The sequence below is a fragment of the Vollenhovia emeryi genome, unplaced genomic scaffold (assembly GCF_000949405.1).
Source record: "Vollenhovia emeryi isolate VEMERY1.0 unplaced genomic scaffold, V.emery_V1.0 DF939151.1, whole genome shotgun sequence".
Lineage (NCBI taxonomy): Eukaryota > Metazoa > Arthropoda > Insecta > Hymenoptera > Formicidae > Vollenhovia > Vollenhovia emeryi.
The window spans coordinates 1,908,008-1,925,167 of NW_011967215.1; the positions used below are offsets into that span (position 1 = coordinate 1,908,008).

A 17,160-nucleotide genomic window follows, 5' to 3' on the forward strand; every position below is an offset into this window, starting at 1 on the left:
CTAGATACCCAAGGAGAAATGAAAAGTCAATATGACGTCAATTTCACGTCATATTGACCAAAATGTGACATAAATTTGGTCAATCTGACATGAAATTGACATCATCCCGAATTTTACTTCTCCTTGGGTATACTATGGTATAGCAGTCCAGCGGTAGACAGAAGTCTGTGCCTCGGTGCCTCTCGATACGAATGAATCCGAGCGGACGATATGCGTGCGACTTCGACGACACTTTTACCGACTTTCGCGGGATAGTTTTTATTAGATACTCTTGTGCAGCACGCGAGTACGCGGGGGAGGGAGGAGGGGGGGGGGAGGGGAGGGAGGAGGGCGTGATACACGCGTCCGGGGAGACACGTAGGGGAAATAACACGTGTATTGTATATTTATACGCGCATACTCAGATGACACACTACAGGCGACAAAATTCGTGAACGAAGATGAGAAAGGGCTGAGAAATCGTATCCTATCCAATTAAAGTAAAATTATATTATATATACATATAATATATGTAATGTGTATACACCGCATTTCGTATATGCATTTCGTGGATGCGTATGACGCGCGATATTGTATGTATATGGACAGAGGTGTGTACGATGAGTACGATTAACGACACGGATATCCAAGTCTATTCTTGTTTTGCGTGAATAAACGGGTGAATCAAAAGCCAATATTTACAGACTTCTTGTTCATTTTGCCATTACGAGACCGTACGTTTCTTCCCTCCACTCCCCTCATTTCCTTTCTTTCGCTCCCCCCCTTCCCGCCCCTTGCAGTCGGCACTTTTATTTTTCTTCGCGTGTATTTAATTTTTATATTACATACATTTGTATATTTCAGTTTCTCGCGTGTCATGTATTTGAGTACGTTTAATTCAACAAAGTTACTTAAGTACTTTTTAAATTTGATTTGTGTATTTTTAATTTGATCCTTTAAATTTAATGGAAAGATAAAAATTATATATATGTGAAACTCCTGCCACTTCAATTTCTAGCCCGACATATTTAACTTTTATAACTTTCGTTACGTTCCCCATTTCTCCCAACTATTCTATAGTTATGTACTAACTATACATTGTATAACATATAATAACATATTGATTTTTATGGTCTTTAAGATTGTCACATCTCACGCTTATTATTCCAGGGTGTCGTGAAAATGTTCGGAATGGATTCCGGTCGGAACTATTCCGTTTCCCCTGTAAAACACAATAGAAATCCAGGATATAATTGAACAATTCCGAACATTTCCACGATAAGTATACCCTGGGGTTCGATCATCAATCTCTAGCGTGCGCTCGTGAAAAGTGAACAATTTCATTGGCGAATATTAAATTCCTCAACAAACCTTTCACGAGTTCACGCTAGACGGGAAGATTCACGAACAACCTCCCGGCCTGAATGTTCATTGCAAGTTCACTCAAAACATTCGCTTACCGCTGTCCCGCCAAATGCCGCGGATCCGATCGGGAGTTCCAGCGATATCGGTTTCGTTGGACCGCGAGAGAACCGCTCGGTCACCCGGTACCTCGTCCTCCGTTGTCTCCCACGAAGACTCGGGATCCTTTTCTCGAACGCCGTCCGGCCGCCGGAGTTTCCCGCGGACGCCGATACGAACCTCGGCCACCCGTCGCGTTCGCGAGCGCTAACCTCTTCGCGCGCGGCCGCGGACTCGGCTCGCTCTGTCGGACGAGCGCGCGAACGATGCGACGCGAGACGCGCGAGGCCGCGACGACGTTACCCTCGCGCGCACGTGCGACGCGACGTCGCGAGCTCGGGGCCCGCTCGACTCGCCCTTCGCGCGCGAAACAAGGGTGACCGCCGACGCGCGGCACCGTCGCGAGATACGAAAAAGCTAATCGCCACCGTGAAATCGCTTGAAATCGCGTCGCCGTGACGTAACGCGGCGCGTCACGTGACGTCATGGCGAGTTCGAATTCCGTCCCGCGTTCGTCTCACGTAGTGACTAGGGCCGTTACTTTCGATAACCTCGACGATTTCGAAAATTCCAAGTCGACATCGAAGCTTCGAAAGTTCGAATGTCGAAGCCTTCGTAGAAAATCACCAGCCCTAGACCGGTATTCATCGGATCTTATATTCAAGACCGTCTTAAGATCGTCTTTAGATACTCGGTAACCAAATCAAATGTTCCACACAGCATCTTTAGTTAAACTCAAGGCGGTCTTGAATATAAGATCCGACTATGAATACCGGCCCTAGAGACCCTGTAATCAGAGACTGTGGCCATAAGAGTTCGTCAAATTCCCGCGAGTGAGAGAGAAACATAGGCCAGCTCACTCTTCTACGACGTTTCTCTCTCACTCGCGGGAATTTGACGAACTCTTATGGCCAGTCTCTGATTACCGGGTTTCTAGTTTTACGCGGGGGGGCGGGCGGGGGGGGAGCGAATTTCGACGGACGGAAAAGGGAAGGAATTGTCTGTTACTCGAATACACGACTTGTATTTTCGTTTATAAATGTTATAAACAGGCGTCCGGTATTCGAGGAGTCTCTAAAAGCGCGCGGTTCCGCGCGCGGAGGAGATAAATTATGTTAAAATGTAACATCGTGTCAGAAAACTTTGCAAAACGACAAACAATATACGACGTACGGTAACACGATACGACATACGATATTACAATACGCATATAAAATATATTAAATATCATGGAACTTAGTTGTACTATAAAAATGCGTTTTCTCATTCTTACCTCGACGTGAAAGATCTCGTCGTCGTGAGTACGCTAGAAACTCGGCTATCGTTATCGCTCAGCTTGTAATTGCGAGAGATGTTAGTGAAGCTCTCTTACTAAAACGAATCTTCGATAAAACGTCCTTCTAATTTCGCGCGAAACGATGTACATTTTAGCGAATTCGATTGCTTGCGCTAGTGCGCACTGAGCGCACACCAAGGCCCGTTTACAGTCAATTTTTACATTTAACGCGGTCTTAAATACATGTTCAAAGAGTATTTAATCAAAACACGATCCGTACGGATGCTACACAGATCACTTCGCTGGTCATTTCAAGAGATATTTGCGACTATCCTTAAATATAAGGACGTAGGGAAGGTTCAAACCCTGGCTGAGGTAATATTTTTCGCAATAAATTTCCTGTATTATTAAAAATGCCAGATATGTCAAGAAAATACTGAAGTTCTTAAATATAAGAATTGACTGTAAACAAACGGTTTCTTTTCTGTTCCTGCACTGGTGAACTAGTGCAGTAAGCTAGAATGAGAAAATATATTCTTGTCTTACTCTAATTTATTGCACTAGTTCACCAGTGCAGGAACAGAAAACAAACCTAATTAGTGTGCACTCAGTGCGCACTAGCGCGAGCAACCGAATTCGCTATTAGAGAGACACGTTAAAACAGTATCTTAGTAAAAACTAAGAATATATATTATATATCAAAGCAATATTAGCTATAGAACACGTATAGAAATTCTCCGTTCATTGATGCTTCGTTGAATACGTCGATTTCGGGCGCCATACCGCGATATCGATGCCGGATATCGCGAGGATGCCATTCAGATAATCCATCTGCAAAAGACAATTGCATGTAATATCTATCCAACACAGCTTGAGATAAGACTTATAGTTCCAACATTTGGAAGACACTGATGAGACCCGATCTCAAACTTCAAATGCGAGAGAAAATTAAATTTGTAAATTGCATTCTTTGCGTTTTACACGTAGACGTTTGACGAATTTTTCTTCAAAGTCAACGATCGAGTCAACGAACTCGAGTCTCGGCGATCACTCACGCTGGCGATCTCGCCGAATCCCGAGAGCAGAGTGGCGATGGGCTTCGGCGGATCCGTAGGGCTCGAAATTCTCACGGTGCCGTCCGTCGAGCTCGTAATCAGGCACCCGTGCGTCAGATGCACCCCCGTTATCCCTTTCGTGTGCTCGGTGGAATAAGATTTCACCAGCTTGAAGCTGTTCTTTGGATTTAGCACGTGCAAGTTGGCGGTGCTGTCGCCGACGCAGACCCAATCCCGTTGCATGCTCATGCACATGGGGAACGCCTCGCTAGAAATCTAAAAGGCACATACGTGAGCAGCGTCTCTCCACTCTCTCTACTCTCTGTCTCTCCTCGCGAGACGTTAAAAACACGGAATGATATTACCGTGATAGACTTCATGGTCCGTCCGGCTCTCTGATCCCAAATGGACACCGTCTTGTCCTCGCTCGCGGACAAGATGTACTCCGTGTTCATGGCCAGCTTGATCACGGCTCCGGTGTGCGGCCGGTACTGCCTGATCGGCTTGTGTCCCGATCTCGAGTCGAACACGAATATGGTCCTGCTGTACGAGCCGGTCGCAAAGAGGGCCTGCTCCGGGCTCGACGACACGCACAGCAGTGCACCCGGCACGTTCCTGGAATGTGTCACGTTGATGGAAAATGGTACGCGCGAGATGTTAATACGCGGGCCAACGAGCGAGCTTTAGAATCGCGTTTCCGAATCATCTGTCAAGCGAGACACGGGACTGCCGTGTCCGCATTCGAGCAATTTCGAGGAGGACAATGATCTCTCCCGCAAACGAAAATTATCTTCTCCGCTCGGTCGAGCGTCTCATCGCGGGGCGGCCGGGAGAGACAGTTTCGCTAACGCGTACATCTCGTAAGTTCTCAGCTGGACGAGGCCGGTGTTGATGAGCATCCACGACTTGACGCTCTGATCCCAGCTGCAACTGTAGATCGTGTTGTCTATCGCCGTGAGATCCCAGATCCATCCGTTATGCGCGGAATCTATGCAGACGGAGTTCCCGATTTCGTGCGAGGGCAGTTTCTCGCGGGAGGGGAGCTTCCAGTAGACCAGGGTGCGATCTCTCGCGCCGGCTATGCAAGTGGTGCCGTCCTGCCAACGAGAATCACGTCATCGTTAAGTCGCTTCCCGGCAGGGGAGAAATGTCCAAAGACACTTGGCACAATATACCACCTACGTGCATCAGTAGCAGAGCGTCTATCGTGCTGTACTGTGCGTTCGCGATTATAAATTTCTCCATGGAATCCTGCTGTTTCCACAGCGCCGTCTGTTTCTCGACCGCGACGCATGACAACTTCCAAAACAGTTTGTCGGGCCTCGCTGTAATGACACGTGACTTCTTATACCAACGAAAGCCTTATTCGTACTGTAACGTTAAACACGAAGAATGCAGCTACAACCTGAATCGAGTACAAGTACACTACAGACACATTCTATTCAAGTTCTTACTTTGTCGGATGGTCGCAGTAAGCAGAGCTGCTCAAGCTTGTACGATGCGACCTCTCACAAATAAGAGATACGTAATATTTCGTGGAGCATGCTTATTTTCTCGAAGCAAACGGAAATGAAATTAAGTCTAACGCGACGTAAGCAACTGGTGTACAACCTGCATGTGCATGCGCAAGTTCGAGCAGCGCTGGCGTGGAACGACATAGACGCTGTCTTATTTATTAACGAAACGAGCGGTGCAAGGCGTAAGGTGCTATCAATTTGAGCTAACCGGGACGCAAGAGCGGGTAGCTAGCATCCGGCCATATATGGTTAATTCGCGCTTTCCACAGTGAGTCATCCTTTAAAATCAGGTAGAACTGTTTGCACACCAGGCTCAAACCGTGTACCAACGTCGACGCCTCTAGGAAGGAGCATATATGCAGGAATATCTGAAACGGAGCACAAATTAAAAACGTTAAACGCACAAACCGAACAAACGCCCCGACGGAAGAGACACGAGAAAGAGAGAGAACGAAAGAGCTGATCGTCGATGGTTCGATACACCTTGCTCCGTTCACAAGCGACTACTGACGGGCGAAGTGAAAGCGACGATTTGAAAAATAAATTTCACGTTCGCGGGGTGAAACACGAAAATCGGGACGTTCTTATTTCCCCCCCCCCCCCCGTACAAACCTCCACCGGGAGATCCAGCAGTGACAGTTGTGCGTCTTCCTCGCCGTCGTGCGCGCAGCTTGCGTTCTCGTCACCCATTTTTTCTCGCGCCGCGAAAATCTGAGTATTTTCATTCGATCTGCTCGAGACTGACGCCAAGATTTGACAAAGGCGATTGGGGGTTGGTTGTAAACACGGGCGCTTATCGATGCCCGATCTGTCGTGTTATCAAACAGCGATGGCTATCAACGTCCAGCTCCTTACGCAGCTAAGAATATATCGCCGTGCCTCACACACGAGCAACGCCACCTGTACAGGGTGTCGCGAAAGAAATGTCTCGATCGATTTGCATTAGACTCCGTCATGTCGAGGAAATTTATTAAATTTGTTCGTCTGATAAGCTTATTTAATTAGCAGAGCTCCGTCGAGCTGCGACGCAAAGGATTCCGACAATGGAATCTTCAGCGGATGACGAGTTGTGAGACATGAGTTTTGCTCGAGGATAGCAATTGTTAACGCTCCGCGCAAATTTATGCTCATAGGATGATAAATTCAAAAATTGCGAAATTTATAATTTATTAACAAGTTTTAAATAAATTTTCGCAACAATAACCTATCACAATTATATTATATACTGCCCGTGTTACTTATACAATTATTTAAGTAGAGTTGCCTACACGTAGTATTACAAAAATTGTTAATGTGTTCTCACTATTAAAATATGCAATTTTGCTAAACATAATATATTAAATACATGCATACACACACTAGAGACTGTAAGTGCATAGATGCATTGCACAAATTTTTAATACGTATATAGCTTCTCTCGAGATTTAATACAGTTTCTGGAATACTTTATTGAAATCAACATGGGAAGCACACTGTGCTCGGGCTACTAGGATAAGTTATATTTTTAAAAAATTTGTATGGCTCTAATGTGATAAACATAAGTTTGAAGGAATAAAGGACTAAGAGCCGTGACAGGGTGTTAATGTCTAAATATTTCACATTTTTTTAATTTACTGCGAAAAATATTACCTCAGCCAGGGTTTGAACCTGGACCTCCCTCTCGCCTAGGCGGGTTGACTCAGTTAATTCGACCACCGAAGCATACGGAAACACAATCTCGCAATAAACAGTCTAATGTTGATTCCCGAATGCCACCTATCGTGACAGTATTTGAAAAACGAGATTTTTTTGTTTCAAACAACCGGGACTAATACATTTTTAGTCTGTCGAAATTGATAGTGTGAGACATTATTATTTATCACTCATTTATCTAGCTTCACAAAGCATATATTCTTCTTATTGTCCGCTTATTTTTGTTACTGCACCTTGATTGCAATTGCCCTCGTATCTATCGAATCAGCTCGCACTATATTGCCAGAGTTTCAGCGACTGAAGGGTTGGACACACAAGAACTACATGGTTCTATTTTAGTAAGCTTTACAAGAACTAAGGAAAAACTGAATCTAAAAAGTCACAGTATTTTACATTTTTTTCTTACGTAATAATGCGATGCATTTAAGTGCAATTCTATAAGGCAACGTGTCAATATAAAATATATCTATTGTTTTAGATCCTATCAGCTTTTTTGCAGCAATAATAAAATCACAACTCATTTCTTACAAGAGATGATGCCACCTGGTTCTTGCATCCAACCCTTCAGTTGTCTTTATACGGAACAGGAGTTGTACGCTTTAAACCAATCGGTAAAGTTAATTAAAACGAACGAGATAATCGCACCGGTCGCTGAGCCCGTTTGCATAACTACACCTACGTTGAAGAGCGCCTTCGAGGACGACATGTGCTTCAGAACAGACACTATCACGAGTTTCAAATACGATATGATGCCCATCAGAACGATCCAGGACAGAACGATCAATCCCACACCGATCGTTGACTTTTGCAACGGCGGAGTAGGAGACAACAGAGCCACGCCAGTAACGTAGCATCCAGCGATTAGGCATGCCAGAGACAGGCAATTAATAATCTTTATATCCGACACCATGACCCAGACGGTCAGGAAGCATGCTAGGGGGTTCACGAATTGGGCGCAAACGATGGACAACTGATAGGCGAAATGTCCGTACGGTAGACACGAGTACGATTGAATGCTCGGCAAAAATCCATTACTGAAGAAGCAACAGACCCCGATCAGGACGTACAAATAAACTTTCCTAAATAAAGCTAAACTGTTCGCCTTAACAAGCGGGCAATTGTTTGCCGTTTCCGGCATATCGGCTGATGTGCGGTCAACGTTATCAATGTGATAAACGTGGACGGTAACATCGGACGCACTACGTCGCTTATAATCTACTTTAGTTTGCGTGGGAAAATTAGGGTCGCGCAGGCTCTTGTTGACCTGTACGAACGCGGAGTATCGCAGGACGATAAATGCAACGAGCGATAATACGAGCACAAGGGTCAGAAACAAGAAGTAATATTGCCCCGGGAACTTCAAGTCGGGCGCGTTAATCGTTTCCGTTGTATTTGCAAGAGGGACGTCGCACGCCGCCTGCTCGCCGACGCCCTGTATCAGCGCCACTACGCTCGGCAGCACGCCACTCAGGCCCTCCCCGACGAAATAGGACACGATGTAAACGTCATCGAAGTCGCGAAGGTAGGGCATGAACAGCACCGAGCTGAAGCAGCCGACCAGCGCGCTGAAGAATACCGTGACGAGCAGGGCCAGGCTGTGTTTTTCGCCACCGATTGCGACCGTTGTGTCGTAAAACACTATTAGCAGCCCCATGGCGAGAACCTGCGAGCCCAGTAAGCACAGTATGCACGACGACTCGTCCGGCTGGCATTTGCTCTTGTATAACAGGAGGACGTATATCGCGGGACCAACGTTCGCGGATTGGGCCACTATTACTATGTACGCGGGCAAATTCCAGCCTTCCGGAGCAGTGCCGACGAGCAGCGGCAGCTCGATGAATATTCCATTGACGCCGATCCAGGTGGACACACCGAACAAGATCACGAGAAGATGGACGATCGCGCGGCTACATTTGACACGTATACCGTCTTTCATTGTATATCGCCGGTTCCTTTATCTGTCCCTGCGCAAACGATTGGCGTTTGACTTAACAGCCTCGCCCGGCAAGTAACAAATAATTGCTATCGGCACTCCAAATTAAATCGATCACTCACACCAATACTGATAACAGTTTAAGTATTAAAATATCACAGAGATACATGTACATATACGTCTCTTCTCCGAGCGACAGGTGGAGAACGATAAGTACGGAACTCTGTCGCACAAGCTTATCAACAGCAGAGTCATGGAGATAAGTAAAGTTAGGAAGTAGAAAACTGCCCCCCCCCCCTTTCAATAAAATTTATCAGATGGAGGGTTTGTGCAGTCGTAAGAGAATAAACATCAAGTTTACGCGCAAGATTAACTCGAGCACTGTCTGACATACGATCTGTCTTCAGATCTAATAAAAGTTGAGCTGTTCACATATTATTATCTAGCACGGATAATTATAAACATTATATTAGTTCGTGAAAGGAAAAGTGCACGCGTCACGTTTTGATAACGCAATGTGCGTAAAGAGTTCGGTTCATCGTTCAGAAAAATATTGAACCGGTTTCACTAGGCCTCGTCTAGGCGCCGGATGAGGAATCTATTATGAGAAAAATGTCCGAAATGCACAAAAAACGTTATCGTTTTATATGTACATCCATGTTTCATTAGTATTGGTCTTCAATTAAGTATAATATCTAATAAGTTGCTAAAATAATGGTCTAAGTATCTTTATGTACCTCCAACAATAGCAGAAAACAAGCAATTGTGTACTATACGAAGTAGTTAATGCCCTTCCTGGGAGAAGAATAAATTCTCAAACACTACCAACGCAAATAATTAACAAGACTAAGTGCAGACTGCGTTAATTTTCTGTAAGGTACGCGCATGGAGAGTAAGTCTGAAACACTTTTGCGTAATTGACCAAAACAAACGTGATGATTGCGCCTATCAACGATCCGATTTGCGTCGCGACGCCGGTATAGTAAAGACCCCTCCCAGGATCGAGCCGATACAACGTCGTGATGCTCATTTTTACGAATCCAATTAAACCGCAAAGCGCTATCCATACGAGAACTACCATCAGCTCGCCCACCCATGAGTGTTGCAAGGGAGGATGAGGCGATTTCGCGGCCAGATATAGAACGAAGCCGGAAAGTATTAAAATAGGTGCTGCAAGAATGTTGAGGAGCTTCAACCCTGGTATTTTTACGAAGAAACCTAAAGACATGGCTAACGGGCCAGCTATGGCAGATAGCGTGACTGTCAAATGATAAGCTGTACTGCCATACGGTAGGCAGGAGTACGATTGTATGCTCGGTAAAGTACCGTTACCGAGGAAACAGACCACAGCCATCATGGCTAATACATAGTAGTAGGTATATTTCGGCATTTTCCAGCCGGAATCAACTTTGTAGCTGGGCGGTGCCGTCATGTCGGTCGGCAACATTTCCATGCTGCTCGGAAGCTTGACCCTCTCCCCGCGTGCTACAGGCAAGAGGTTCAAGCCCAAGAACGAGAAAAAACTCAGGCACAACAGAAATCCGATGAAGATGAAAAACACTTCGGAGGAGAATCTCGGGTCTGATTCGGCGGGCGCGAATTCCAGGTGGCTCGAGCCTGGTTTGGTAACGTTTACGCAAGTCTGATTATTACCAACGCCTTGGATCAGCGCAACTGCGCTCGGTACGAATCCGCTCAGTCCTTCTCCCACGAGATACGATACTAGATAAATCTCACGATAGTTCCTCATGTACGGCATGAAGAGCACGGAACTTGTACATCCGACGAGGGCGGTGACGAACATCAGTGACAGGAGTGCAGTCGAGTGCTCTTTGCCGAACACAATCGAGGTATAACTATACAGGAAACACAATGCGATACAGGCACACGTTCCTGCTACCAGCAAGGTATAAATGATATACTTGTCGTATGCCCAAGCGGTGTACCTGAAACAATCATTCATGTTAGGCTCGTTACGCAATCCCAAGACACGCTATGAAACGTAGACCTACTTTATGTACAGGGTGTACAGTATGGGACCTAAATTGGCAAATTGCACGAGCATCACCATGTGCGCGGGCAGGCTCCATCCTTCCGGGGCTACGTGCACGATGAGAGGCAATTGTACATAAATGCCGTTCACGCCAATCCAAGCGCCCAGACCAAACATCAGAGCGAGGAGATCGACGAGTAATCTCCGGTTGCTCAAGCGTTGACTCAGCATTTTGCCCATTTGCCTCAGAATATTTGTACTCTCAAATTATCTTCCACGCGCGAGGAACGCTTCTGGTAGCCGATCGCTCGTCAGTTTTATAATATCGGATTGATAATTATTATCGCATCATTATGATAACGAACAATTGTTCGTCAATTACAGCCAGAGCCTATCGGGAGAAATAAAAATTGAGATAAGCATATTAGTGCAGATACATTGAAATGCACTTAATAAGAAATAATTGAAACGTGATTCGAATACATTCGACGTATTGCTGCTATTCCTTATATATGAAATATATTACATTATATGTATGCATAACCACCCACTGTATATCCACGTGTCCAGATAACGGATAATATAATGAAACCCTTGACCGGAATTACTCGGTTGCATTAGAAAAGAATTTCTTTGTATCAATTATAATTTATTAATTCCTCGGAACTCGCTGGAGATATCTCGTCTTTGTTATCATATCATATTACAATAGGACCGCTTTTTCACGTGGAACTCCACATTCGTGGGAACGAGGAAAATGTTTCTTACACGTCGACTCCGATCGGATAATCACAAGCGTGCGACCGACACGCAACTGCACTCGGTTGCCAGAACGAATGCTCCGATTGCTCCGAATGCTCCGGAGTAGGGTTATATAAGCACGTGGCACTTCGATATATCGCACCAGTGTTTCGATAACGTCAACACTTTGCTCCGGTTTAATTTTCGCGCAGCTCGGCGGTACTTGTCGAGAGTACCATTTCACGTGACAAATATTTGTGCGCAAATATTTCGGGCGATTAGTGCACGTAATTGATTAAATAATGCGCATCGCAAAATATCGAGTAATCTCGAACGACCGGTCGCGAGTATCGAGTAACGAGCCTGTCTAGAGAAGAGGAGGGGATTTACCCCCACCAAAAGCACCTGTTGAACAGGTCACCCGGTATGATGGATGGCCGTAGGTTTTTGTTTTTGTAGGGAACGTAGTGTCTAGCGAGTTATCTAATGCAAAATGTATATAGTCACCAAGTCACTGTACGAAAAAAAGAACGGAAAGAAAAACTATTCTATATTACAGAGAATTTTTTAAAATATAACAGTGCTGGATGCCTTTACATTTTAGCATCTATTGAATTTTTCACGAACAATTAATTTGTAGCTTTTTCATAATTTATATTAAAATTGTTATGGAATGTCAACGATATTGATTAATACCGGTCAATGTTATTCCGCATATCGTCGCATGAAATATTTCATACTTACTTTTCTACCGACAGGTGGATCGCGGTCTGATTGACTGTTCGTCAATAGAGGGGATCACATGGACGAAAGGGCGTAGAGATTGAACATACGATAAATTGAATATAGCAAGAACTTTATAAAAGACGAGGCAGACTCACAGATGGTTTAAGTACATTAGTATTTGTCTCAAAACTCTTGAGAGTTTTTGCATTTGAGAGTGTGTTTTGCGTTCGCATCTTTGTTTTTTTTTCTTTTTCTTATATATATATATTGTTGTAATCATTTTTAATAGAATCACATGGATGAAAAAAGGTCGCAGAAAACGTGCTTTTGCAGGGTGCTCGAAAGTCGTGTACGGATATATAACATTAATTTAAAGGAGTCCCCGTTCGGATGACAGATGGCGGAAAAAGGAAACGCCGAACTATACTTGACATAAGCTTCTTCGTGTTGCGCCATAGTATCGTCGCCTATATATATTTTTTTTTATCTGGACGATGAATATGCATAAACAATAAAGTGAAACTTTCTTATCATAAGGAAAGAAAGATCTCATCGATTTATTTGCTTTTTTGTTAAGGTTTCCTCCTTCATTTAAGACAACTGGATAATGTACGGAGTGTCCCAGAATTCGCGCACGCGGAACGTACGGTTCGTTATGTCAGAAGAAGCAACTTTTTCCTCTGGCAAAGTTGCGTCCGAAGGAGGCCTTAAGTTTCGCATAAATCAGGAGCTGCACGTGCTGAACGCTGCCTCACTATTCTTCTAAAAATCTTATAACTATCGAGTACACTATTTGGAGTACATTAATGAGAAAGTTTTCTAATCTCTAAAGCAACGGCTAAAAATTAACTAAGTCGATTCCAAGAGTCTAGAGACGGACTTACGGATTTAAGAGATTGGACATTTTAAAGCATATATTCACAATAAAGGCCTCCCACTTGTTAACAATATTTATCTTGCAAATAAGATTTTCTTGTGCAAGTTAAATCACTAGTCACATTTAATCCATTTCCAACCGTCACTTCGAACCCGGTGAGAAATGATTCGTCGATCGATGTCAAATCGACGTCAACTTGACGGTGTCGATGTCGACTCGACATCGATCGACGAGTCATTTCTCACCGAGGGGGAAACCGCTGAGGGCATGTGGTGTACAGATTTGCGGCATTACTGGGCATTTTTTGGGCATTAGGTCTTGCTGGGGCATTATAAAGATAAAATAGGATATAATAAGATAAAACGAGATAGACAAGATAATAAGATAAAGCAATGCCCACTGGGCATTAGTGGGCATTGGTGTACAAGATTTTGGTCAGCGGTTTCCCCTCGTTTCTCGCTGGGAAGATATCAGTTCGATAATTTTCTTTTATTGAGAGTAAGCTGTAATAAAAAATAACGACGTTTACGTATATCGTGCACAGCCGTGACAAAATCTTTGGAGAAAAACAGATAAAATAGATTCGTCACGCACCACCCCTCATTCGTTAGCTTTAAACTATTCTCATTTCAAAACTATTGCTCGGACGCAACTTCGTCGAAGGAAAAAGTTATTTTCTCTGGCACGGAAAATCGCACTGTGCATTCTACGTGCGCGAATTCTGTGACTCTCTGTGCACACAGTGCGTTCGATATCAAATATATGTACATGTAGTATACAAATGTATTGTTACGTGTCTCGTATATATCATATATGTTATATATATGTATATATATGCATATATATATACATGGCTCGTTTAACCATATTCTATTCGCAATCTCGTGCGGTGCACGTTTACCTTGATTAACCGATTTGCCGTTGATTGTTCGTCAGATTCGTCAAATTCGAAAACTCGAGTACGGTCGATCGTGGCAATCCCCCTAAAGTTCGAAGCGATTACTATTTGCAAGTACGGAATCCCGTCGTGGAGGACGACGACGATTGTCGATTACAATATGGAAAAGTGTCGCGATCACGTCGATCGACCTTATGGGGGCGCATAATCGCGCGAATCATGGAAATTGCTGGATCGGCTGCGACACAATGGCGCGGGAAGCGACGATGTACACATTGAAAAATCGTATATACACATATAGGTATAACATGTGTGTATGTGTACGTGTGTGTTCTGTCGAACGAATGCGCGAGTAAACGAGCGTGAATGAAGGTAGAATATAAAACGCACGCGAGAAAGAACTCGTGATCGTTTGCGGGATCGAGAACGATCCGCCGCACGTACAAACTAATAAGCGCGATTGCGCGTGTCGCTATCACTAGAGCATTCTTATTTTTCTGCGTATAAATTTGTCCGCTGACGCATGTCGCTTCCGCTTGCCTTTATCAGTCCTTAAGCCAATTATGAACGGATTAATCGATCGCGATCAGTTAGAAGCGAATTAGCTTAAATATTCAAATTTTATTCAGGTCGGGATCCTATACGTTTTAAATGTCACAGATAAATATTTTCCCATTAAATTAATCAGAAATTACAAAACGAACCTTCAAGACGATATCTCTGATCAAACAACAAAATCACTTCATCAGTTCACATTTATTTCTCTAAATCTTGCATATTTTGGTTGTCAGCATCACGTGTTTCTTGCTTGGTCAACGTTACGTAATCGTTTAATAAAGATAGATTTCGCTTGTCATTCACTACGTCAGCGCACCGTTCTCGCGAGAATGAAATTAATCGACTGAGTCGTCGAACCGTGTCGGCTACACGAGGAATTTAACACTAACAAGTTTGTAATCGAGTGCGCAGTAAATGCAGCGAGTATCAAATATCGTTCGCGATCGTCTACTTTGCTACGTATCTCCGTCCGAGCTTGACTCAACTTCTCAAGTATGTATCTCACGGGAATTATCGACAAACTTGTTACTCAGTAATATCGAAGTTAACGTAAAAGCTACTGGCGTACGAATGCCGAAAAATTCCTACTGGCGCTTCTACGTAACGCGAATCCTCGCCGTGGCAATAAAAAAATGTTTAGATTATCCGTCGCGGAGATTTAACATTGTCTTAAATCGCAGTGTCATTTTAGTGCGATTTTTTTTTTAAGAAATAGAAATTTAGGGATCGACGTTAATTTGAACTCGAGACATGCTGTCAGGATCTCCTCAAACGTGTTAAAGCGGAAACGCCGGGGATCACGTCGGCGGACAAACATTCGATTCTCATCGTGGTAAGATGAGATTAGGTGCGATTGTCAGAGCTGCTGCTGCTATATACGCCTGCCACGAACGTGAGTTCGCGTAGAAAGTTTCGGGTGGAAGGGAGCGCTTTCTCCTGCGATTGGACGTTTATTCCGGCCGCAGGATGTTGAGGGAATCTTCTCGCTGGGACGCGAGCAAGACCGATAAAATCTCGATGAAATTGACTGCAGTACTAGTACACGGATTGTGCGCGACATGGGCGTTTTGTTACGAGCTACTATTGCGAGTCTGGTCCTTTCGCAATTTTTTGACACTTTGTTGCAGTTTCCCTACACCGCTTGCATCGTCGCCGTAACATTCTTCATTAAAGATCTTCGCACTTTTAATGATTTCTGATGACTTATTGATATTAGGAATAATCGAAATATGTCGTGATATATAAAATATGTACAACAATCTTTGTTGTGTCGCGTGTAGATTAATTAATAATACACAAATTGAAATGTGCAAAAATGTGAAATAAATGAATTAATAAGAAGAATTCGTTAATAAAGAGAGAGTTGGAGCTTCTTCCAAAGCTAAAGTCTAATTTGGAAACATTTCACGCCACTCAATAAAAAGTTCTTATAATTGATTTCGAAATTAATCAAACTGTTAAAAACGCGGAATTTTTTAGATCAATCCTTCGGTAAAAAAAAAAGACTGTCTCTTTTATTAAAAATTTGGCAACTTAGTCAGGAGATTTTTTTCAGGTCGAGCAAAAATAATAATGCAAAAATGCAGATTGTTACGCGACTTTGATTTTAGAAATGACACGGAAATGCGTCGCTGGCGGTATGACGAAATCTCCTGATAGATTGACATTCACTATAGATGCTATATGGGGGAGACGAGTTTCTAGCTGCGAGCGACGTATCACCTGAAAGTCCACGTACATATACACACACGTGTACACATTATGACGTAGGACAGTTTCGGCTGTACGTAAGTGTGTATGTACGTGTTCACGGGGAACATCCAACGTGCGGACCGGTGATACTGTATCGATCAAATGTTACCTGCCGGTGTCGCAGATGTATACATATATATCTGCGGGGATGGTACATGGTTCGCATAGCTATGTATTTCGGTAACGTACGGGGCTCGCACGTACGAGAAAATACCGCGGTGAGGCGGAAATTATTGCATCGTTCTGACGGCAGGGAGTTAAGTAAGACGAGAACGCCGTTAAGAGAGACCGCGAAATTCTGTAATTACTGCAAACGAAATTTTGTTCGAGAAACGTATCTACGGACACAAGAGGTATAACTTCTGCAGCGTTGTCTCAACCGAGAGAAAGAGAGAAAGAGAGAACACGTCCGAATGAAAGGTCTAAGCTGTACGATTCAACGTGTATTTATAAAATTTCAGCTGTATATGCTACACACGTGCAGCTCACTGCGCTCTTGCAGCGGTATATCAAGTGACAAAATTATCGCCTCTTGCAAATTCTTTACAAGTGCTGTAACGCAGACACTGAAAAAATTTTAGAATGACCGCGTATGCACATGCCGCTGAGAAAAAAATACTGCCGAGATTTTCAATCTTTACTCTCCTCGCCTAATAAGTTTTACTTTAGTTATAGATTTTCGTGAGATATAACGCTGTCGTA

The 17,160-nt window shown here is 43.8% G+C and overlaps 4 protein-coding genes and 1 long non-coding RNA gene across 7 annotated transcripts in view; 1 reads left to right on the forward strand and 4 right to left on the reverse strand.

Moving 5' to 3' along the window:
* Positions 1–1,925, reverse strand: part of LOC105565548 (peroxisomal leader peptide-processing protease) — a 73,988-nt gene extending 72,063 nt beyond the window's left edge. Inside the window, exon 1 of the mRNA XM_012018839.1 lies at positions 1,440–1,925. The gene's annotated coding sequence lies outside the window, so the exon portion shown is untranslated. The remainder of the gene's footprint in view (positions 1–1,439) is intronic.
* Positions 1,926–3,387: 1,462 nt separating this feature from the next.
* On the reverse strand, positions 3,388–6,480 carry LOC105565549 (F-box/WD repeat-containing protein 9-like). Its single transcript, XM_012018840.1, has 7 exons — positions 5,901–6,480; positions 5,497–5,656; positions 4,954–5,096; positions 4,627–4,868; positions 4,137–4,386; positions 3,772–4,047; positions 3,388–3,547 (listed from the first exon to the last, which is right to left on the reverse strand). Exons 1-7 carry the CDS (start codon positions 5,976–5,978, stop codon positions 3,458–3,460), a joined length of 1,239 nt encoding a protein of 412 aa, XP_011874230.1. The 5' UTR covers positions 5,979–6,480; the 3' UTR covers positions 3,388–3,457.
* Positions 6,481–6,567: 87 nt separating this feature from the next.
* On the reverse strand, positions 6,568–8,939 carry LOC105565550 (solute carrier family 52, riboflavin transporter, member 3-A-like). The gene has a single exon (XM_012018841.1). The coding sequence runs from the start codon at positions 8,914–8,916 to the stop codon at positions 7,555–7,557; it is 1,362 nt and encodes a 453-aa protein (XP_011874231.1). The 5' UTR covers positions 8,917–8,939; the 3' UTR covers positions 6,568–7,554.
* An 813-nt stretch (positions 8,940–9,752) lies between these two features.
* LOC105565551 (solute carrier family 52, riboflavin transporter, member 3-A-like) lies at positions 9,753–11,907 on the reverse strand. Of its 3 annotated transcripts, none has more exons than XM_012018844.1 (3): positions 11,675–11,907; positions 10,926–11,297; positions 9,753–10,859 (listed from the first exon to the last, which is right to left on the reverse strand). In XM_012018844.1, exons 2-3 carry the CDS (start codon positions 11,144–11,146, stop codon positions 9,776–9,778), a joined length of 1,305 nt encoding a protein of 434 aa, XP_011874234.1. In that variant the 5' UTR covers positions 11,147–11,297; positions 11,675–11,907; the 3' UTR covers positions 9,753–9,775. The 3 variants fall into 3 exon arrangements, with proteins under 3 accessions (XP_011874234.1, XP_011874232.1, XP_011874233.1); XM_012018842.1 differs by having other exon boundaries at positions 11,458–11,907; XM_012018843.1 differs by having other exon boundaries at positions 11,433–11,907.
* Positions 11,908–13,706: 1,799 nt separating this feature from the next.
* LOC105565553 lies at positions 13,707–16,209 on the forward strand. The gene is made up of 2 exons (XR_001009201.1): positions 13,707–15,198; positions 15,416–16,209. It is a non-coding gene; the product is annotated as an uncharacterized LOC105565553 (long non-coding RNA).
* Positions 16,210–17,160: the final 951 nt, after the last annotated feature.